The sequence below is a fragment of the Saimiri boliviensis genome, chromosome 2, assembly GCF_048565385.1.
Source record: "Saimiri boliviensis isolate mSaiBol1 chromosome 2, mSaiBol1.pri, whole genome shotgun sequence".
NCBI classification, from domain to species: domain Eukaryota; kingdom Metazoa; phylum Chordata; class Mammalia; order Primates; family Cebidae; genus Saimiri; species Saimiri boliviensis.
Genome location: NC_133450.1, coordinates 57,697,715 through 57,721,851, shown reverse-complemented (window position 1 = coordinate 57,721,851; position 24,137 = coordinate 57,697,715). Strand labels below are relative to the sequence as shown.

The following is a 24,137-nucleotide window of genomic DNA, read 5'->3' as shown; positions in this document are numbered from 1 at the left end:
GTTAATCAGTCAATATTAATAGAAGCTGCAGGAACATTGTTCTAGCTAAACTTTAAAAACTTATATTCTGGGCCAGGTGCGGCGGTTCATGCCTGTAATCCCAGGACTTTGGGAGGCCAAGGCGAGTGGATCACCTTAGGTCAGGAGTTCCAGACCAGCCTGGCCAATATGGGGAAACCCCCATCTCTACTAAAAATACAAAAATTAGCTGAGTGTGGTGGTGGGTGCCATAATCCCAGCTACTCGGGATGCTGAGGCAGGAGAATCGCTTGAACCCAGGAGTTGGAGGTTGCAGTGAGCTGAGATCATGCCACTGTACCCCAGCCAGGGTGACAGAGCAAGACTCTGTCTCAAAAATTAAAAATAAAAGTTATATTCCATAGTCATTTTTTTTTTTGACGGAGTTTCGCTCTTGTTGCCCAGACTGGAGTACAATGGCATGATCTTGGCTCACTGCAACCTCTGCCTCCCGGGTTCAAGTGATTCTCCTACCTCAGTCTCCTGAGTAGCTGGGATTACAGGAGTGCGCCACCACACCTGGCTAATTTTGTATTTTTTGTAGAGACAGGGTTTCGTCATATTAGGCAGGCTGGTCTTGAACTCCTGACCTCAAGTGATCCACCCACCTTAGCCTCCCAAAGTGTTGGCATTACAGGCATGAGCCACCACGTCTGGCCCATAGTCTTGTTTTGTCTTTACTTCTAAGGCAGTATAACATGTCACAAAACTGATATTTTAATCAAACTATGTCTTGATAGTATTAGATTAATATATGTCCTGCCTAACTAGAATATTCACGTTTTAAATTGGTGTCTTCATGCAGAAGGGTGTCTAATGGAGATTTGTGGGGTTGCTGCTTGAGACTGGCAAGGATATGTTGGAGCATTGAGTTCTCTGTTGCCCTTCAAATCATGCCTTGTGGGTGACTTCATTTATGACTGATCCTGGGGTCTTCCTTCTACATTTTATTCTAATATTTTCTACTTCTCTTTTTGCATTATATTACTCATGATCATCAGGACTAAACATAATTCTTGTATTGGCTGTATTTGCATCATCTCCTTCCTATAAGCTTAGACATTTTTTGAAGCCAGGATACATTATTAACATTGTATCCCTTACCTGTGCTAGTACAGTGTCTTGGCACACAAAAGGAGTTTGATACATGTTTAATTAAATTGTTAAAAAATAATTTTGGCTGGGCGTGGTGGCTCACACCTGTAATCCCAGCACTTTGGGAAACTGAGGTGGGTGGATTATGAGGTGAGGAGTTCAAGACGAGCCTGGCCAACATAGTGAAACCCCATCTCTGCTAAAAAAAAAAAAAAAAAAAAAAAATTAGCTGAGCATGGTGGCGCACACCTGTAGTCCCAGCTACTCAGGAGGCAGGAGAATCACTTGAATACAGGAAGCAGAGGTTGCGGTGAGCCAAGATTGCATCGCTGCACTGCAGCCTAAGTGGCAGAGCAAGACTCCTTCTCAAATAAATAAATAAATTTAATATTGCTTTCTCTTTTTTGTGCCACTTTAGCTTTCACAATTTCCTTGACAAGATTTCCAAAAAATTTTTTTTCACAAAGTTCTATGTCATGACAGTATCCTTTAACTACTTGCTGAATACAGCAATGAGCTTTTTATTCTCAAAAGCCAAGAAGTAATAAGTAACAAAACAAGAAAGTAATTATGATACCAAAATACAGAAATAGGTCATAAGTTAGGTAAGCTTTTAGTTGTGAATGTGTAGAATACTTTAAATGTTATTTGATGAGGTAGTTTAGGTATGATATTCATTTGATTAAATATTATAAACACACTGAAACTAAACTTTTGAACATGTTAATTATAATTTTCTAAACTTACATTGTTCTGAAATAACAATGAACAACTGTATATCATTAATTAAATGCCACAAATCATTAAATCAAACCCTATGTACATAATTAAGATAAATTAGTTATGGTAGTATTTAAATTTGAGTATGATCATGGGAAAACTAAGTATGATAGCTTTTGATGAAAAAGAATAAAATTTTAAGTTAGTATAAGAAAAAATCCAACTTAATCATTTGTATTTAATAATAAAATAACGACTTTTGATCATGATTTTAACAAAATAAATGACTTATCAAACAGTAAGATCTAATATAAATATTGAAGTATTCAGAGAGAATTTCATCTGTGTTTAACTGTTAAGTTGGGATTTTGAGTTGTGAGGGTGATGCTTCAATGATAGGTTGAAAATTATCCATTCTCCCAGTCCCCCTTTTGAGTTTACCTTTGTGGGCTCTAAATTTTTCACCTGGTAAATCAATAAATACTTTCAAAGCAGGGAGTTCTAACTTATCATTCAGTATACTAGTTGGAGACAGGGTTAAAACACCAAAGCTTGGCCAGGTGCGGTGGCTCACGCCTGTAAGCCCAACACGTTGGGAGGCCGAGGTGGACAGACCACCTGAGATCAGGAGTTTGAGACCAGCTTGACCAACATGGTGAGACCCCTGTGTCCGCTAAAAATACCAAAAAAATAGCCGGGTGTGGTGCTTGGCGCCTGTAATCTCAGCTACTTGGGAGGCTAAGGCAGGAGAATCGCTTGAACCCGGGAGGCGGCGGTTGCAGTGAGCAGAGATCGCGCCACTGCACTCCAGCCTGGGCAACAAAGTGAGACTCTGTCTCAAAAAAATAAAAATAAAAAAAAAAAGAAAAAGAAAAAATCACCAAATCTGTAAACTCTTAAAGAGTTTATCCAGACTAAAGTGTATACTTACTACTGAGAGCATTTTCAAACTTCTGTGACTTCAATACTTGTACAGTTAAGGTACATTTATAGTATTAGTGAATTTTAAAACACCCAAAGAACAGTGCCTTTCACAAAGGTTTATTTCACTAGCTGTATGAACAGTTAAGAACAGCCTGAAAGATCAAAAATAGTAACTCTTGATTTAGATTTCTTACATTTCTGCTCCAAAGTACAAAGGTACTTAAATTAGAAGTTATAAAACTGATCCCACATTTTTTTGTGTAATTATCATTTCGCAGTATTGGTAATAATAAGAAATAACGTGTCTAATGACTATTCTTCAAACTTACTTTTAGACTCATTCTTACATACTAATTTGCAAATAAGCAAATGTTAAGGACTATATCAAAAAAGGCTTTAAAACAGCTAGTGAAAATTTGGGTTCTAGTTTCTTAAATTACATTGAATTCAAAGGTCACGTGTATTATGTACATTATAATTGTTTTCATGAATAAAAATTACTGATATGGGAAAGTTGCTTTAGGAGAATTTTCTCAAGTAAATCTAGAGAGTAATAGATTCGCATTACTAATTAGCAGTGTAAATATTACTTTTTAAAGGTGCGTTAGTTTCAAGAATGTTGGGGTCCTACAGGCATGATGACACTTTGTAACACATACTTTAAAAAAAAAATCTTTTCCTCTGCTCCCTAAATCTCTGAAGTGCCGTAAGTATTAAACAGAACTGATGTGAAGGTATCTTCTGTTCAATCTGGATGTTTACACATGCAAAATATTTTTGAAGATATGGATTCTAATTTGGAAGAAGAAACATAGCAAAAAATTTTATTTCTTATTAATTTATTTTCACATCTTTAAAATACAAGTTAAATCGTAATTGGAATCCCTTTTCCTATCGTGTAGTCAAACGTCATTACCAGACTTGAAGGCTTTACTTTGTTATCCATGTGTTTATGAACCCCCAGCGCTCTCCCTAGATCTTTTGGCTGATAATCTCAAACATGGAGGATGCTTCTGAATCTTCACGAGGGGTTGCTCCATTAATTAATAATGTAGCTCTCCCAGGCTCTCCTCTGTCTCTTCCTGTATCAGTGACAGGCTGTAAAAGTCATCGAGTAGCCAATAAAAAAAAAGGTAGAAGCGAGGAGTGAAAAGCTCCTCCCAATAGCTCTTCCTCCTTCAGAGCCGAAAGTAGATCAGAAACTTCCCAGGAGCTCCGAGAGGCGGGGAAGTGGCGGTGGGACGCGATTCCCCGCGCGGAGTCAGGCAGTGGCAGCGGGAGAAGCGGCGGCCCGGGGCGCGGCGGGGCCGGCCAGAGGCGGTCCCCCGGGAGGACAGGGTCTCCCCTCGGTGCCTTTGTAGTGGCGAAGGTGGACAAGTGGCCGTCGGCGTGTTCGCAGGTGAGGGTAGCTCGGGAGCCGGCCGGCGCCGGCGGGGTAGTGGAGGCGAGCCGGGAACAAAGCGTAGCAGCGCCGGGGTCCGCCCGCGGCGAGCGCCCTGGCGGCGTTGGGCCGGCCGGCTGCGCGCCGAGCACGTTGTGAGCCTGGCGGCGGCGGCGGCGGCGGCGGCGGGCGGACAGCCGGCCCTGGGGGAGGGGGCCGCCGCCGCTCCCGCACTGCCCCCCGCGGCGGGGCGCCCTGCCCCATTGTGAGCCGCGGCCGGGCGAGGGGAGGTAGGGCGCGCTCGGAGGGCAGGGGCGGCGGCGGCTCCGCTCGCTGGGAGCCCGGACGGCGGCGGGAACGAACTCGGCTCCGGTAGCGGCCGCGGCGCGTCAGTCACACAAAAGGCAGCCGAGCTTCTTTCCCCGCGCGCGGACCGGCCCACGCTGCCGCCGAGCGCTCCCCACCTTACCGAGGCTTTCCTTTCCCTCCAGTTCTGATAGGGAAGCGGGGCCGGCGCCGGCGGCGGAGGGTCCGAGCGAGCCCGCGGGCGGACGGGAGATGCCGCTGCTACACCGAAAGCCGTTTGTGAGACAGAAGCCGCCCGCAGACCTGCGGCCCGACGAGGAAGTTTTCTACTGTAAAGTCACCAACGAGATTTTCCGCCACTACGAGTAAGAGCCGGGCCGGGCGCGGGGCTGCGAGGGGTGAGGGGACTCCCTCCCAGCGCCCTTTTGTCTCTCCTTTTCCTCGTTCGGGGCTTCTGGCGGGGCGACTGGAAGGTGACGGGTGGCCCTGGGACCGCGGTTCTCTGCCTGCTAGTCTCCACCTGGAGAACGCGCGGGGCCAACTGGCGGCGGCGCGTGTGCGGAGTGCGGCTCGGTCCGGGCGGCGGAGCCTGGGGTCCCGGGGCGGCCTCGGGGACCCCTCCTGGCCGCTGCTGACGCCCTCCCGCCCTCTCTGCCGCGGGGCGGTGGAAACTCCCCGCCTCGCCCCTCCCCGCCGTGGCCACACGCGCACTCCGGGGCCAGTTCCGGGATCCCCGCCCGGCGGCCGAGGGGATCCCCGCTAGGGTCAGCGACGCGGGGCCGCGGTCCCTGGGCTGGGGAAGGGAATTCCTGCGGCGGTGGGCAGGAAGCCGCTGGGCTGGGCTTCGTGTTCTCCGTTGGGAGTGAGGTCTGACGTTGGAGCTGCCCCGGGCAGGGGAGACAGGAGCGGAGTTAAGACTCGCTTTAGACGGGAAGGAGGGGGCGTCCCTGCGGGCCCGGGGCGGAGGGCACTGGGCGCGAGAGACTCCGCCGGGGTCTCGGGTCCTGCGCTGCTAGGCCTTGGAGTACGACGCGAGCCGCGCTCTCTGTCACCGCCTCTTCTTGGTGACTAACTCTCGTCTCCGGGGATCTCAGCGTCTCCGCCCCCGGGAGACCAGTGAGGAAGAAGTCGCGGCTGGGCGAGGGGAAGAGGAAGGGGGAAGAAGCAGGGCCTTGGGCGCCCCTCGTTTTCACTTTCGCGTAGCCTAGAGCGCGGCGGTGGGTGTTGGGGGGGGTGGTTAAGGCAAGTTCAACTTCAGACTCAGCCAGTCGCCTCTTTATCCCCCTGCGCATGTGGGCTGCCTGACATGTGCCACTCGCTATTGTTTTGATAAGAACGCGGAGCTGCTGCTGTTGTAGTTTCAGCGCCTACATTTTCACCCAGTCGCCTGATTTATACCAAGAGATCTTGTCCTGTGACACGAAGCAAGGGGGTGTGTTTTAGCGACTTGTGTTTAAACAGGATCTCTTAGTGAGAACCTGAATTGATTAATCACTCAGTGTGATCCTCTCTTTTTCTTATGCTTTATCCCCTCCACTCAAAAGGAATCCCTTTGTGGCTTGGAAACCAAGTGTAATGCAGCCAAATAAAGTCGAGTGTAGGGAGGCACCTTTTCTGAGTGGGAGCTTGACTGAGGGAGGGTTTTGGGCAAACAACACCTAAGAAATGAATAGTGAGGTTAGAAAAGTTCCTTTGAGCATTTATTTTAAGTAAACCTTTTTCTTCAGCTCCACAGGAAGTTACCCATTAAACATTTTATATCTAGAGGAGAAGATAGAGTACTTGTTATCAGGCAGTACTTTTAAGTAGGAGTGCACGTCTCATTTTCCTCCTGTGGAGACTTGTTTTGTTACTCAAAAACTAGTTAAGTGAACTTGGATTAGGTAATTGGACAAGGAATTTTTTTTTTTAAAGGATTTTAAAGCTACAGTCCTTGCTAATAATTATGATCTTTTAAAAAACTAAGTATTGCCGGGCGCGGTGGCTCAAGCCTGTAATCCCAGCACTTTGGGAGGCTGAGGCGGGTGGATCACGAGGTCAGGAGATCGAGACCATCCTGGTCAACACGGTGAAACCCCGTCTCTACTAAAAATACAAAAAATTAGCTGGGCATGGTGGCACGTGCCTGTAATCCCAGCTACTCAGGAGGCTGAGGCAGGAGAATTGCTTGAACCCAGGAGGCGGAGGTTGCAGTGAGCCGAGATCGTGCCATTGCACTCCAGCCTGGGTAACGAGCGAAACTCCATCTCAAAACAAAAACAAACAAACAAAAAAACTAAGAATACCAATAAAGTAGTAAATAAGCTTAAATTTCAAATTGTAGCAGTCTTTTAAGAGGCTTTTCTCACTTTAGAGGATAGGATGAATATGGTTGTTATCCTTTGTGAATTAAATCCTCTTAATGCACTTTGGTTCTTGAGCTGAATTACTCTAACCATGGAGAAATCTGAAGGAAATACAGAAGATTTTTCGCATTCTAGAACTATCTATTTTCCACTATTTTTATTTGCTGATTTTGAGACAGGGTCTCGTTCTGTCGCTCAGGCTGGAGTGCAGTGGCGCAGTCTTGGCTCACTGCAGCCTCAGCCTCCTGGGCTCTAACAATCTCCTCCACCCCCATCTTACCACCTTAGCCTCATGAATAGCTAGGATTGCAGGTGCATGCACCACTCTAATTTTTGTATTTTTGTAGAGATGAGGTTTCGCGGTGTTGCCCAGGCTGGTCTTGAATTCCTGAGTTCAAGTGATCTGCCTGCCTCAGCCTCCTAAAGTGCTAGGGTTACAGGTGTGAACCCCCCCACCCCCATCTGTATCTTCCATTAAGGAACTGATGCCAGGCACAGTGGTGCACGCCTGTAGTCCCAGCTCTTTGGGAGGCCAAGTCAGGTGGATCACGAGGTCAGGAGACTGAGACCATTCTGGCTAACATGGTGAAACCCCATCTCTACTAAAAATATAAAAAAATCAGCCAGGCGTGGTGGCACACGCCTGTAATCCCAGCTACTGGGGAGTCTGAGGCAGGAGAATTGCTTGAACCCAGGAGGCAGGCAGAGCTTGCAGTGAGCCAAGATCGCGCCACTGCACTCCAACCTGGGCCACAGAGCAAGACATTGTCTTAAAAAAAAAAAAAAAAAAAATTAAGGAACTGTATCTTTTGTATTCACAGGGCATTTAAACATTTTAAATAACTAGATTTTTATTTTCAATTTTTGTTTTTTCCCGTGTGCTGAAGTGGAAAGGCTTTTGGAAATTACAAGCAGTCCCAGGGAGATTATTGGTTTGGAAGCGAAGGTGTTTGATCATTTACCCTGAATTAAGCAGTATTGTTGATGTTCTTAGGTTTCTATGACTGAACAAAAAGAATTTTGACAAAATTGGAAGAAGACTGCCATTATGTTAAATTTTGAATTACTTTGTTTCTCATAAATGATTACAAAGAGATCTTTCAAAAAATACATTCCTGGTACATGGTATATGGTGATCTGTAGTATGGTAATCTGACCTTTGGAACAACTCTGGAGAAACTAGGAAGGAAACCTCTGCAGGCCATTGTTACACTGCATATGGGATAGCCACCCCAAAACAAACAACAACAACAAAAGCACCTGTTTTCACTTGTTAAATCATCAACTGGTTTATGTGAATTTGTTTGAAGACTAGCCTTTTAGTGTATTATTTTGAATATTTTTCTTCTGTATTTCTCTGAAGACCACTATGCTCACTTATTTGCTTGCATTTTTTATTTCTTGAATATGTTTCTCCAATCAGTCTAAAAAAGGTTTTCTACAACTTCTAGCCTTACTCACTTCCCAACACGATACAAACTTGCCTGTAATCGTTGTTAGTAGAGGTTGCCAGTGACTTTTTTTTTTTTTTTTTTTTTTGAGATGGAGTTTCGCTCTTGTTGGCCCGGCTGGAATGCAGTGGTGCGATCTTGGCTCACTGCAACTTCTGCCTTCTGGGTTCAAGCAGTAGCAGTTCTCCTGCCTCAGCCTCCTGAGTAGCTGGTATTACAGGCGTCCACCACCATGCCCAGCTAATTTTTTATATTTTTGGTAGAGACAGGGTTTCACCATGTTGGGCAGGCTGGTCTCAAACTCCTGACCAAAGGTGATCCACCTGCCTCTGCTTCCCAAAGTGCCGGGATTACAGGTGTGAGCCACTGCACCTGGCCACCAGTGACCTTTCAATTGCTAAATAGTTTTCTGTCTCTATCTTACTTGATGTAATAGCCTGCTTCCTTTTTGTCTTTCTAAGCAGCAATGGCCACTCCCTCCATTTTATCTAGTGTAGCATCCCATGTTATTGCCTTGTCATGCAGTGTATTTGTTGCCTCACCTTTTTTTTCTTTCTGAGATGGAGTCTTGCACTGTCACTCAGGCTGGAGTGCAGTGGCACGATCTTGGCTCACTGCAATCTCCACCTCCCAGGTTCAAGCAGTTCTTTGCCTCAGCCTCAGATAATTTTTGTATTTTTAATAGAGACAAACTTTCATCATGTTAGCCAGGATGGTCTCAATCTCCTGACCTTGTGATACACCGGCCTCGGCCTCCTAATGTACTGGGATTACAGGCATGAGCCACTGCACCTGGCCTGTTTGTTTCCTCACATTTTGCCTTCTGCAAGAACCTGAACTCTTTGAAACAGCGACAATGAACAGTATGCATCCTCAGTGATTATAGAGCACAAACCTCTTCCTACATTCTTCTTAACTAATTGCTAACTCTTGTTTGACCTGCTTTCATAGGTAAAGAAGACTCAATAGCACATCAGCTATAGGCAAATGCGTAAGCTAAGGTGCATAATTTAGCCTCTTAAATATGATTTATTCTGGCTGGGTATGGTAGCTCATTCCTATAATCCGAGCATTTTGGAAGGCCAAGATGGGAAGATCACTTGAGGCCAGGAGTTTGAGATCAGCCAGGTCAAAACAGTAAGACCCTTGTTTCTACAAAAATAAAAGTGTTCTGCAATTACGGCTAGCTGACAACAATTTTGTTTATTTTTGGCTGCAGATTGTTAAAAAATGGAACAGTCAGGTCTGAATACAAGAAATTCTAGACTTGAGGGATAGGAAAATGATTTGTTGTATTACCTAGTGATTTCATCTGATCAATAAAATAACATTTTTTTTTGCCATGTAGGCACTTGGAATTGGGATATATTTCCCATCTTTGAATGAGTCCAGACTTCCATACAGAATGTATGACTCTGTTTCACAACATTACTAACAGGTGGTCCAAATTATGTTTCACCCTGGCTTTTCATTGAAAGAGGTTTGACTAGATTTTAAAGCATCCTGTTTTCATTGTTCAAATGCTCTTCCTTGTTAGTAAGTCAATCCTTTCAGCAGCCTCTCTTTTTACAGATGAGGAAACTGAAGTTGGGGTGGGGGGTAAATCCAAGACTACAGTGTCTAAAATTATTTAGTAACTGTTAATTGTTAGAATCTAATATCATGATTCTAGAATTTATGCTCTTTTTACTGTTTACTGTCACACAGTGCTCATTATGGAAAATTCTTCCTAATATTTGTTGAAGTATGCACTAAGAAAATAAGGGCATTGCCAGGAATTCAAACTGGCTGCCTAGATCTTTGTGTAGATACCACTAAGTACTGTCTGCTTAGACATTTGGTTTTTTACTATACCCCAAGTGATTAAGCTCTGGATATTAAATGGACACACCAGAACATCATCAATTTGTAGTGGGGAAGAATGTTTTTCATCCTGACCAGTTTCTACACTAATGGTCAGTTACATGTGAAATCTAGTTATAATCAAAGGCTATTTGGTGAGCATGGGGTTTTCAAAGAAAGTTGGATAATTTTCATAGCTAGTGTCTTATTTATTCATTTATTTATTTTTAAAATGGGATTTCTCCATGTTGGTTAAGCTGGTCTCAAACTTCCAACCTCAGGTGATCCACCTGCCTTAGCCTCCCAAAATGCTGGGATTGCAGGTGTGAGCCACCACGCCTGGCCAGTTAGTGTCTTTAAATGAGATATTTAGCTTCCCTTTAAGGAATAAGCCTGCCACATAGTCCTGATACTTGGATCCGTGAGTCCTTTTTTTTCCTGGATGGTATAGCAGAAATTCCTAAATGCTTTTCTTTTTGAGTTTTATCTTTTATCTGCGTAGCAGACTACTGTGTTTTAAATGCTTCCTTTCTTCAGACTCCCTGGCTGAAGCGATTCTCCTGCCTCAGCCTCCCGAGTAGCTGGGATTACAGGCACATGCCACCACACCAGCTAATTTTTATATTAGTAGAGACAGGGTTTCTCCATGTTGTCCAGGATGTTCTCAAACTCCTGACCTCATGATCCACCCGCATTGGCCTCCCAAAGTGCTGGGATTACAGGTGTGAGCCACTGAGCCTGGCCAGTAGAATTTGTTGTTTCCTACACTTGCCCTCAGGAGCTGACAAGAAGAAATATCTTTAGATGTTTGAGATAGTTCTGTCTCTTTCTGCTCCCATTCCCAGTGTCTAACTTTCTCTCAGGAAAACATGTTTCTCTGACATTGTTTCTCTACCATACTGGTTATTCTAGAATTAATCTGCACATGTGGTACCTGTATAATAAGAATTGATACTCTTTTATTGAGTACTCTTACATTTTAGGGGCATTTATTTGCTAAGAATTCTTTTTTTTTTTTTTTTTTTGAGACAGAGTTTCGCTCTTGTTGCCCAGGCTGGAGTGCAATGGCGCGATCTCGGCTCACCGCAACCTCCGCCTCCTGGGTTCAGGCAATTCTCCTGCCTCAGCCTCCTGAGTAGCTGGGATTACAGGCACGCGCCACTATGCCCAGCTAGTTTTTCGTATTTTTGGTAGAGATGGGGGACCAGGATGGTCTCGATCTCTTGACCTCGTGATCCACCCGCCTCGGCCTCCCAAAGTGCTGGGATTACAGGCTTGAGCCACCGCGCCCGGTAAAGAATTCTCTTATTTGATTTTCACATTGACATTCATAGAGGAACCAAATTTAGAGAGGTTGTGTAACTTACCCAAAGTTACATTCTTTTTCTTTTTCTTTTTTTTTTTTTTAAAAAAAAGATGGGGTTTCACCGTGTTGGTCAGGCTGGTCTTGAACTGCCAACCTCAGGTGATCCGCCCGCCTTGGCTTCCAAAGTGCTTGGATTACAGGTGTGAGCTACCACCCCCGGCCTCAAAGTTGCTTTTTTTTTTTTTTTTTAAACATGGGGTTTCACCATATTGGTCAGGCTGGTCTCGAACTCCTGACCTCAGGTGATCGATCCGCCCACCTCAGCCTCCCAAAGTGCTGGGATTACAGACGTGAGCCACTGCGCCCGGCTAAAGTTGCATTCTTAAAGTAAAGCTGGGATTCAGACATTTTTCTCTCTCCTTCATATATGTGTGTGTGTGTGTGTGTGTGTGTGTGTGTGTGTGTATATTTCTCTTTCATATTTATATGTATATGTATATGCTCTATATATAGCTCTATATGTATATCTATATATATAATGTATACATATACATATATATGTATATATATACAAGGGCCAAAAAACACACTTTGTCTGTATAGATATGTATACTCTTTCTCACTCGCTCTCTATATATAGATATATATATATATATATAAAGAGAGAGAGAATGTGTGTTTTTTGGCCCTTAAGTAGAGTACACTTTGTATTTTATCTGAATTGTACTCAGTTTCTGATTTTTATGTGACAATTTAATGTTTCACTAGGTTTTTTTTTTTTTTTTTTTTTAAGACGGAGTTTCGCTCTTGTTACCCAGGCTGGAGTGCAATGGCACGATATCGGCTCACCGCAACCTCCGCCTCCTGGGTTCAGGCAATTCTCCTGCCTCAGCCTCCTGAGTAGCTGGGATTACAGGCACACGCCACCATGCCCAGCTAATTTTTTTTTTTTTTTTTTTTTTTTTTGAGACCGAGTTTCGCTCTTGTTACCCAGGCTGGAGTGCAATGGCGCGATCTCGGCTCACCGCAACCTCCGCCTCCTGGGTTCAGGCAATTCTCCTGCCTCAGCCTCCTGAGTAGCTGGGATTACAGGCACACGCCACCATGCCCAGCTAATTTTTTGTATTTTTTAGTAGAGACGGGGTTTCACCATGTTGACCAGGATGGTCTCGATCTCTCTTTTTTTTTTTTTTGAGACAGAGTTTCACTCTTGTTACCCAGGCTGGAGTGCAATGGCACGATCTCGGCTCACCGCAACCTCCGCCTCCTGCGTTCAGACAATTCTTCTGCCTCAGCTTCCTGAATAGCTGGGATTACAGGCACGCACCACCATGCCCAGCTAATTTTTAGTATTTTTAGTAGAGACGGGGTTTCACCATGTTGACCAGGATGGTCTCGATCTCTTGACCTCATGAACCACCCGCCTCGGCCTCCCAAAGTGCTGGGATTACAGGCTTTAGCCACCGCGCCCGGCCCTCTTTCACTAGGTTTTTAGTTTTCTCAATACCCAACGAATTAATAGTATGTTGCACTTTGTTCCTCAGTTTGTTCACCAGAGTGTTGGTTGACTTTATATTACAAGTGTGTTGTTAAAAAGTACCTTGTAACTCAGCAATTTTTCCTTATGAAATGTTGGTAAAGAGGAAGGGTCGTCAAATTTTTCCCGTAAAGGGCCAGATAATCAGTATTTTTGGCTTTGCTTGGCCATAGGGCCTCTTTTTCCTATCTAGCTGTGCAGAGGTAGGGGGAAAGCAGTTACTGACAACACCTAAAAATATGAGTATAGTCGCGTTCCCAAAAAACTACAAAAATGGGTGGAGGGCAGGATTTGGTCTCTGGGCCAGTAGAATGCCCACTTTTAGTGAAGAGGATGATTGAAGGAGTGCAGTCATAAATCTTGACATTAATAACCTGTATTAGCCTAAATTTACATTCATATAAAAATGTTTTGGATGTTATTTTTGCTCACAGTAGTAAAATGTGCTTCTTGTAAGTTTCATTAGTTGTAGTCTTACAATGTAGAAATTGAAGAAGCATTGTAACCAACCCCCTAGAGTTCAGTATTAACAAACTCTGCACATTTAAATGTCTATGATAAATGGGTCAAGTGTGAGCAGAATTACTGAAGTGGGAGAAAGTGAAGGTGTATGATATTAGACATGGTGCTGTGGGGTTATGAGTAGGGGAGAGATGACCCTTGGACTTTTCTCCCTTGCATTAAAATTGCCGCTGTGGTAGAGTGTGTCCTGCTCCTTAGGGTAGATCTTTGTGCAGAGTAAAGCTATAATGTAACAATAACTTTGTAAACAGACACAAAGTAAACAAATGGCACAAACATTTTGTAAGAGATAGTGGGAACCTTTGGGTATAAAAGGGCAGCTAAACATCACTGGAACATCACTGGTTGTGGCACTTGTGCCATTGCTCTCCTTGGTATTTTTAGGCAGTGTTAGATCTAGTGTTTGTTTGCAACTCACTTTGCACTTAGTTGTTCCCCTGCTGTGGCATGAAATATCCCATGCATGTTCTTCTCAGTACCCCAGGCACTTAGCTGCTGTGGCTAGAGCTGTGCTGTCCAGAACAGGAGCCATTACTTGGCCAGATGGGTTATTAAGCACTTGAAATGTAATTAGTCCGAATTAAGATAGTAAACACAAAATACACATTGGATTTTTTTTTTTTTTTTTTTTTGAGACAGAGTCTCACTCTATTGCCCAGGCTGGAGTGCAGTGGCACGATCTCAGCTCACTGCAACCTTTGCTTCCTGGGTTCAAACAATTCTCCTGCCTCAGCCTCGTGAGCAGCTGGGACCATAGAGGCATGCCAACATGCCCAGCTAATTTTTTGTATTTTTAGTAGAGATGGGATTTCACTGTGTTAGCCAGGATGGTCTCAATTTACTGACCTCATTATCCACCCACCTTGGCCTTCCAGAATGCTGGTGTGAGCCACTGAGCCCGGTGAATGTTGTTTTTTTTTTTTAAGAAGAATGTAAGTAAAGTATCTCAATTTTTAAAATGTTGATTACATACTGAAATGAAATTATTTTGTGATATACTGGGTTATTTTTATTTTTAAATTTTTAAATGTGACCATTAGAAAGTTTAAATTATACATGTGACTGACCATTCTATTTCTACTAGCACTGGTTTACAGACTAATGTATAAGATATTTAGATTTGAAGTATAATTTTCTTGAGCAGTACTAAGTAATGTTTTAGTACTAAATACTAAGTATGCTTCATGTGATAGATACACCAGTTACTCTGATTTGATCATTACACATTGGATACAGGTATCAATATGTACAACTATTATATATCAATTTTTAAAAGAGGAAAAAAGTATACCTGATGTACATTATGTGTTAGCTGTGTATTGGCTTGAGAAGCTGAATCTTACAGATGTTTGTTTAACATATAAAGTTAGAACGTTCTTTTTCTTTTTCTTTTTTTTTTTTTTGAGACAGGGTCTTACTCTGTCACCCAGGCTAGAGTGCAATGGTGCAATCTGCTCACTGCAATCTCTGCCTCCTGCCTCAGCCTCCTGAGTATCTAGGACTACAGGCATGTGCCATCATGTAGACCTGGCTACTTTTTATATTTTTAGTAGAGACTGGGTTTTGCCATGTCACCCAGGCTGGTCTTGAGCTTCTGGACTTAAGCATTTCCCCTGCCTCAGCCTTTCAAAATGATGGGATTACAGATGTGAGCCACCGTGCCCAACCTAGAACTTTTTTAAAGAAAAAAAGCAGCGTTGTGCTCTGTCACTCAGGTTAGAGTGCAGTGGTATAATCATAGCTCACTGCAGCCTTGAATTCCTGGGTTCAGGTGTTCTTCCCTCCTCAGCCTCCTGAGTAGCAAGGACTATAGATGTACACCACCTAAGTTTTTTCTTCAGTTTTTGATGGAGACAGGATATCATTTTGTTGCCCAGTCTCGTCTCAAACTCCTGGCTTCAGGTGATCCTCCTTCCTCAGCCTGCTGAAGTGCTGGGATTATAGGCATGAGCCATCCTGTCCAGCTAAGACCTACCTGTTAACATCACTTCCCCCCAAAAAAGTTCTAGTATTTTTTAAAACCTTTTTTTGCCCTCTGAGTTCTTCCCTTCCCTTTCTCCAAATTCTTAGGATATCTGCCTTCTGTCTTATAAGGATAACTGCCTTTTACTTTGTATTTTTGATAATGTACACCCATTATTTCCTGTACTAAACCACACTTCAAAAGGATCTTCGTACCTAATTAAGAGCCATATAACTTGGCATGTGTATGTTATTTCTGTAGATCTCATTTATGTTAAGGTATGATTAATGTCTCTTGCTTTATTTCCATAGATACCTTTTTTTAAAGTTGTTCTATAGACAGGTACAAAAGGCACAATCTAAATGGAATTGTCCCAGATTTTTGGAGATGAAACTAATAACAGAGAAAACCTACACGGATAGATGTGCTAACCAGGAAATAGGCCATATAGCAATTTAAGTGCTTTTAGAATGATGGGAGGAGTGAATATTTCAGGAAGAAGAAAAAAATTGAAGAACAATGAATCATGGTTACATATAATAATTGAAAAGTAGACCAAAGTATAAAGGAGGAAAAAATTTTACCTGTATCTTACCACTTAGTGGCAGCCATTATTAACCCTTTTGCATATGTGTAACCATATACACACACACATATATATATATATGTGTGTGTGTGTATGTGTGTGTGTGTAACCATATACAATATATATATACACACACATATATATATATATACTTATATATGTATATATATATATATATATACTTATATATGTATATATATATATATATTTTTTTTGGCTGGACACGGTGGCTCACGCCTGTAATCCCAGCACTTTGGGAGGCCGAGGCAGGCAGATCACCTGAGGTTAGGAGCTCGAGACCAGCCTGATCAGCATAGAGAAACCCTGTCTCTACTAAAAGTACAAAAAATTAGCTGGGTGTGGTTGCACATGCCTGTAATCCCAGCTACTCTGGAGGCTGAGGCAGGAGAATTGCTTGAACCTGGGAGACAGAGGTTGCAGTGAGTTCAGGTTGCACCATTGCACTCCAGCCTGGGCAACAAGAGTGAAACTCCTCAATTTTTTTTTTTTTTTTTTTACAGACAGTCTTACTCTTGCACAGACTGGAGTGCAGTTGCATGATTATGGCTCACTGCAGCCTTGAACTCCTGAACTCAAGCTATTCTCCCACCTTGGCCTCTGGAGTAGCTGGAATTACAGGCTCATGCCACCATAGCAAGCTAACTTTTTACATCTTAAAAATATTTTATTGCAAAATGATATATGAATAATGCTCATTATAAAAATTTAAACAGGGCCAGATGTGGTGGCTGGTTTATGCCTCTAATCCCAGCACTTTGGGAGGCTGATGTGGTGATTTTTTGAGGCCAGGAGTTTGAGACCAGCCTGGCCAACATGGTGAAACTCCATCCCTGTTAAAAATGCAAAAATTCGCTGAGCATAGTGGTATGCACCTGTAGTCCCAGCTACTTGGGAGGCTCAGGCACAAAAATTGCTGGAACCAGGGAGACAAAAGTTGAGTGATCTAAGATCGTGCCACTGCACTCCAGCCTGAACAACAGAGTAAGACTCTCTGTTGAAAAAGTAAATACATAAATAAAAATAAAAATTGAAATAGGCTGGGCATGGTGCCTCATTCCTGTAATCTCAACACTTTGGGAGGCTGAAGTAGGAGGATAGCTTGAGCCCAGGAGGTTGAGACCACCCTGGGCAACATAGCATGATCCCATTTTTAACCCCTCAAAAAGATTAGATGAGTGTCCTGATGCGTACCTGTAGTCCCACCTATTCAGGAGGCTGAGGCAAGACAGAATTATTGATCCTAGGTGATTGTACCATTGCCCTGAAGTCTGGACAACAGAGTGAGACTCTTTCAAAAAAAAAAAAAAAGAAATCAATATAGAAGTATTTAGAATCACAAAAAAAGTTTTTCTTTTCCCTCTTTCCCAGTTTCTCTTTTCTCTATAGGGAATATATATTTTATAGTATGTATATAAATACATACATTTCTGTGATTATTATAATTAATGTATATGGGATTGTATATTCATTGATTTGTGTTTTTCCTACCCGTTATGCCTTAGAAATCTTTCTATGATATAGATCTCTTACATTTTAAAAGAAAATGGATAGAAGTTTTGAAAATCAGTAAATGCTATTATTAAGGAATTCCAGCAGAATAGAAGAGCACTGAATAGAATGGTTCCCCAGTCTTATCCCTAATCCCTTTTACCTTGATTTTTGTATGACATTCCAGAAATCTGTGCTTCTATAGGTACCTGTTATTTTCTTTCCTTTTTCTCTTTTCCTCTTTTTCTTTTTCTTTTTTTAAAACACAAATGAGATCATCATATAGTTTCAAGAAAATACAGGAGCAATCAAACTGGAAATAGGTATTTTTTTCCATTAACAGTAATAGAAATGTTCATTAAGAATTTATAATTATACCTTTTAATGACTGCTTTTTCATTATACAAAGTGCTAATTTATTTCACTTTTCTCTTATTGTTAAATGCTTAAATCTTTCAGTTTTTCACAGTTATGTCAAAGCCTTTAAAAATTTTATAGTTAAGTGTTTGAATTGACTTCAGAGTTCTGACTGCCTTGGAACAAAAAGATTAAATTTTTTAAAAAGTTGAATTTATTCACTTTGACTTCCAGTTTCAAAACTGATGGAACTCAAAAGTCTAGTTTTGACCAATGTGCCTTTAAATTGCAAAACGTAAATATTTAGTTTATATTTTTCTTACATTTGTATTAACGTTTAGAAGTTGATCAGTTACCAAACCCTTGAATTCTGTGAGTCTAAATAAAATTTTGCGTTAAAGGCACAAAAAGAAGCTGATAAGGCTGTGAGCTTTTAATGTAAATTTTGTGAAATGGTAGGTAATGAGTTTTTGTTTTTGTTTTTTAATCAGTGACTTTTTTGAACGAACGATTCTGTGCAACAGCCTTGTGTGGAGTTGTGCTGTGACGGGTAGACCTGGATTGACATATCAGGAAGCACTTGAGTCAGAAAAAAAAGCAAGACAGAATCTTCAGAGTTTTCCAGAACCACTAATTATTCCAGTTTTATACTTGACCAACCTTACCCATCGTTCACGCTTACATGAAATTTGTGATGATATCTTTGCATATGTCAAGGATCGATATTTTGTCGAAGAAACTGTGGAAGTCATTAGGAACAATGGTGCAAGGTAAAGTACTTTTAATTTTTCCTCTTGGTAAGTTTATATTCACATTGCTCAAAATTCAAAACACACAAAATGGTAACCTAAGGAATCTTTCCTTTTAGTGCGCTCCAGCTATCCTATTAACCCACAGATAGCCTTGGCGTTAGCTGTTTCTTACATAGCTTTCCAAAGCCAGTTTATACATATGCCACCAAAAACATGTACATGCATATGTCTGTGTGTGTATATATAACATGTGTCTTATGTAACAAACATGCAAACACAAATTCCTTCTCTTTTTAATGCAAAAGAACATATATACTCTAAATCCCTTTCCACTTAAAAGATCTTGAAGGTTAGTCCATTGTTACATATACCACCTTCCTTCTCTTTAATTTACTGTATAATAAAGTCCCATTATGTGGTTGTTCCATCTTTAAGAGTAGAAATCCTTAGCTAATGATATCTCCTGTGTCCTCATTATGTCACTTAATAGTTTAAATATGCCTGTATTTCTTGATTGATTTTAGTGTTTTGTTTAACAAAACCAGGATTGAGTTTTATGTACTCCACTAAGTTCTCTTTCTTTTATACCTCTTCACACTGCTTAATTGAGATATAATGTATATATGATACACTTCTTTTTTTTTTTTTTTTTTTTTTTTGAGACAGAGTTTCGCTCTTGTAGCCCAGGCTGGAGTGCAATGGCATGATCTTGGCTCCCTGCAACCTCTGCCTCCCAGGTTCAAACCATTCTCTTGCCTCAGCCTCCCGAGTAGCTGGGATTACAGGCATTCGCCACCATGCCCGGCTAATTTTTGTTTATTTAGTAGAGATGGGGTTTCTCCATGTTGGTCAGGCTGGTCTTGAACTCCCAACCTTAGGCGATCTGCCACCCTCAGCCTACCAAAGTGCTGGCATTACAGGCGTGACCCACTGCGCCTGGACCACTTCTCCATTATATAGTATACAAATGCAGTGTTAGTGCTGTTTTCTTTTACCTAGTTCTTCAGGAATAGAGTGGATTTTTCATATATGGAAATTGAAAATGATACAATCTATGGCAGTAAATTAAAATTTATCAGTGTTTTTCTGAAGTCTTAAGCTTTGTGATTGGCTAGTCACTGACATTTATTATATTAACCTTTATAAGCATTAAAACTTTTTGTAGCCTCTTGACTCTAGGATATTAACTGTTTTTTGGATGCCCTGCTCCCATTATTGACCTGAATACTATTTTTTTTTCTGGATTTTAAACTTTAGAAGCCAAAAATTATTTAATTATGTTGTTACTATTATCTTATTTGGAAGATCATTACAAGTTTATATGTAACTTTAGAATTAATATCTTAATAAATTAATATCCATTTTGATTGTTAGGTGCTACCCTACTTGAATCTTTTTTGTTTGTTTGTTTGTTTGTTTGAGACAGAGTCTCACTCTGTCACCCAGGCTGGAGTGCAATGGTGTGCTCTCAGCTCACCGCAGCCTCTGCCTCCCAGGTTCAAGTGGTTCTCCTGCCTTAGCCTCCGTAGTAGCTGGAATTACAGGCGTCTACCACCACACTCAGCTAAATTTTGTATTTTTAGTAGAGACAGGATTTCACCATGTTGGCCAGGCTGGTCTCAAATTCCTAACCTCAGGCGATCCACTTGCCTTGGCCTCCCAAAGTGCTGCGATTACAGATGTAAGTCACTGCGCATGGCCTAAGGCTTCATTTCTCAATATATTGGCTATTCTTTTCGTTGTTGTTTGGGATGAAGTCTGCCTCTGTGGTTTTTTTTTTTGGTTTTTTTTTTTTTTTAAACTTTTAGTATAGATGAGGTCTGACTCTGTTACCGAGGCTAGAGTGCAGTGGTGCCATCTCTGCTCACCACAACCTTCACCTCCCAGGTTCAAACCATCCTCTCACCCCAGCCTCCTGAGTAGCTAGGACTACAGGTGTGTTCTACCACGTCCAACTAATTTTTGTATTTTTTTGGAGAGATGGGTTTCATCATGTTGCCCAGGCGGGTCTCAAACTCATGAGCTCCAGTGATTCACCTGCCTGAGATTATAGGCTGAGCTACCAAGCCTGGCCTATGTCGACCATTTGTAACTGGTGATTATGCCTGAAGTTTACCCCACTTAACTGCAGCATTCTGAATGTATTCTGTTAAAAAGTATGAAACTCTTGTTCTAATACACTTAAATAATTAAACATAGAATTGGGTTAATCTGAAATGTGCTTGTAAGAACACGAGAACATAAATTCAGTACTTTATTAGTTTTATCTAAAAACTAAGAATGGTTATAGTTATTAGATCCAATCCTTAGGTCCTTTGTTCCCATGATCACTTAGATTATAAGTACCATAGGGTTGGGGCTTTTGGGAAGGGTGGAGGTTGTGGAACTTGATACCAGAGACTCCTCAACTCCTCTAGAGACTGGAGACAGCACAAATTAGAGTTCGTATGCATATTTTACTAATACATCCTTCAGGTTGGCATCTTTTACAAAGCTATTTTGTTTGCCTTCTCGTAACTTGCTGTGAGCACTATTGACAAGGGAGTAATAGGTAAGGTAAGAATAGTGAAAATACTAAGAGGTGGCATATGAAAAAGGAGATTAATTGGGGATGATGAATTACAGGAAAGTCATGATTTAAAGGAGGCTCAGGAAAGAGTTAAGTAGAAAAGGGGTCTCAAAATGCCAGTGGATAATGTAGTAAGTTTTTAAGCTAAGTAATTAAATTTTTCAACCAAAAGCAAAAAGTCATCAGGAAAATATTTAGAAATAACTGAAAACCTCTTTCCCTTTTAGGATTGTTATGCTGTTATTTGTTTTTCTGTGGATTTTTTTTTTTTTTTTTTTTTTTTTTTTTTTGCTGGGCCTGGCTCTGTCCTCCAGACTGGAGTGCAGTGATACAATCAGAGTTCACTGCAGCCTCAATCTCCCAGGCCCAAGCAATCGTCCCGCCTCAGCCTCCTGAGTGGCTGGGACTACAGGCATGCGCCACCACACCTGGGTGATTTTTTTTTTTTAATCTTTTAATATAGATGAGGTCTGGCTGTGTTGCTCAGGCTACTCTCAAACTCCTGAACTCAAACAGTAATCCCACCTTGGCTTCCCAAAGTGCTGGAGTTATAGATATAAGCCACTGCACCTGGCCTTTTGTGTGGATCTTGTAAGTCAACTCCATTGCACTATGAAGTGTGAAATTACAACATAATTTACCTTTTAAAGGAATGTACCTATATATGCCAGTCTTGCTGCTATACGATAGTTATATATTTGAGTTCCTTCTTTACGCCAGACACTGATTTAGGTGCTGTGGATATAATGGCTCCCACACTCACAAAGCCAGACATACTTGCTGCTTCTCAAATATGCCAGTCATGATCCCTGCCTCAGGGCCTTTGTATTACTCTTCTCTTTGCCTGGAATTTTTTTCCCCAGATATCAACATAGTGAGTTCTTTTTTTTTTTTGAGACAGAGTTTTGCTCTTGTTACCCAGGCTGGAGTGCAATGGCACGATCTCGGCTCACCACAACCTCCGCCTCCTGGTTTCAGGCAATTCTCCTGCCTCAGCCTCCTTAGTAGCTGGGATTACAGGCACGTGCCACCATGCCCAGCTAATTTTTTGTATTTTTAGTAGAGACGGTTTCACCATGTTGACCAGGATGGTCTCGATCTCTTGACCTCGTGATCCACCCGCCTCAGCCTCCCAAACTGCTGGGATTACAGGCTTGAGCCACCGTGCCCGGCCTCATAGTGAGTTCTTCTACTTCTTCATGTCTTCCTCTATATCACTTTCATTGAAGCCTTCTGTCCTATCTAAAATTTAGCATTTTCTTGCCCAACTTTTATTTATTTTTAAATTTATTTATTTTTTGCCTCCCCTCCCTTGCCCCAACTTTTAAAACATTTTTATTCAAACATTTTAAATTGTGGCCAGGAGTGGTGGCTCATGCTTGTAATCCCAGTACTTTGAGAGGCTGAGGTGGGTGGATCACCTGAGGTCAGGAGTGGCCAGCCTGGCCATTATGGCGAAACCCCATCTCTACTAAAAATACAAAAATTAGGCTGAGCAGGGTGGCTTATGCCTGTAACCCCAGCACTTTGAGAAGCTGAGGCGACTGGATCACCTGAGGTTGGGAGTTTGCAACCAGCCAGACCAACATGGAGAATCTCCGTCTCTAGTAAAGATACAAAATTAGCTGAGCATGGTGGCACATGCCTGTAATCCCAGCTACTGGGAGGTTGAGGCAGGAGAATTGCTTGAATAGGAAGGCGGAGGTGGTGGTGAGCCAAGATTGCGCCATTGCACTCCAGCCTGGATAATGAGCAAAGCTCTGTCTCAAAAAAAAACAATACAAGAATTAGCCGGGTGTGGTGGCGTGTGGCTGTAATTAAGGAGGCTGAGGGAGAGCTGTTTGAACCCAGTAGGGTTTCAACCCAGGAGCATTTTCAAAAAAAGTTTTTTTTTAATTGTGGAAAAATACACAACATAAAATTAGTGATCTTAACTGTTTTTGAGAATACAGTTCAGTCCTCTTCCCAACACTTTGTATTTCTCTTCCATGCTTTGTTTTCTCTTCACATTGGTGCTATTATATTTTCTTTCTTTCTTTTGTTTTTTGGTGGTTTCCTTCACCAGAATGTAAGCTCCATGAGCTCAGGAGTTTTTGTTCACTACTGTATTGTTAGCACTTAAAATGGCACATAGTATGTGAGCAGAGTAGGTATTAAAGTATAAACAATGCAAAACAAATTTCAAATAGAAGTGCTTTGAAGGCAGTGGTATGGTAGAGAGTGAGGGGAGGAAGTGGTTGGCACTTCAGCTAGGGTGGCCAGAGAATGTTGCTGTGGAGGAAATGACGTTTACTCTGATAACAGAATGAAGGAGAAGGAACCAAACATGTTAAGAACTCTTTAGACAGAGGGAAAGGCCCTGAAGTGGAAGTGGTATAAAATACTGCTCTGGCTGCTGTTTGGTGAAATGATTGGAAGGAAGTCAAGCATGGAAATCCTGGAACCAGTTTGGAGACTATTACAACAGGCCTTTCTAGTGCAGATAAGAATTTTGAATCAGACGATAGCAGTACAGATGGAGAGAATTGGATGGACTCAGGATATTTTGGGTGGAGAACTAACGCAGTTTATTCATGGATTGGAGGGATGCTGGGTTGGGCAGGAGAATGTGTGGGAAAGGAGAAATTACGGGTGATGTCTCAGTTTTTTGCCTCTAGTGGATGGTAAGATGAAGATGCTTAGCTCATGCTTATAGTCTCAACTACCTGGGAGGCTGAGGCAGGAGGATCAGTTGAGCCCAGGAATACAGGGTTACAATGAACTATGATCATGCCAACTACACCCCAGCTTGGGTGACAGAGCAAGACCCTGTTTCTAAAAAGAAGAAAAAATATGCGGAAGCCTCAGGAAGTAATATATCAGTTCAGCCATCTTTGCACTCAAATCAGGCCCAGTTATTTTCTGATTGCTCTGATTTTGTGTTTCATGGACCTGTTGCTTATGTTATTCGTAAG

At 42.0% G+C, this 24,137-nt stretch overlaps 2 protein-coding genes across 3 annotated transcripts in view; one reads left to right on the top strand and one right to left on the bottom strand.

The window, feature by feature from the left end:
• Positions 1–2,853: 2,853 nt before the first annotated feature.
• On the bottom strand, positions 2,854–4,633 carry LOC120363966 (uncharacterized). The gene has a single exon (XM_039469150.2). The coding sequence runs from the start codon at positions 4,400–4,402 to the stop codon at positions 4,019–4,021; it is 384 nt and encodes a 127-aa protein (XP_039325084.2). The 5' UTR covers positions 4,403–4,633; the 3' UTR covers positions 2,854–4,018.
• Positions 4,634–4,696: 63 nt separating this feature from the next.
• Positions 4,697–24,137, top strand: part of BAZ1A (bromodomain adjacent to zinc finger domain 1A) — a 116,929-nt gene continuing 97,488 nt past the window's right edge. For both annotated transcript variants that reach the window (XM_039469143.2, XM_010334953.3), the window contains exons 1-2: positions 4,697–4,809; positions 18,354–18,632. In XM_039469143.2, coding sequence (XP_039325077.1) covers positions 4,697–4,809; positions 18,354–18,632 — 392 coding nt within the window. The remainder of the gene's footprint in view (positions 4,810–18,353; positions 18,633–24,137) is intronic.

Excerpts from the sequence above, each read along its gene's own strand:
- LOC120363966 (XM_039469150.2), bottom strand. The coding sequence starts at position 4,402 with ATGGGGCAGGGCGCCCCGCCGCGGGGGGCAGTGCGGGAGCGGCGGCGG.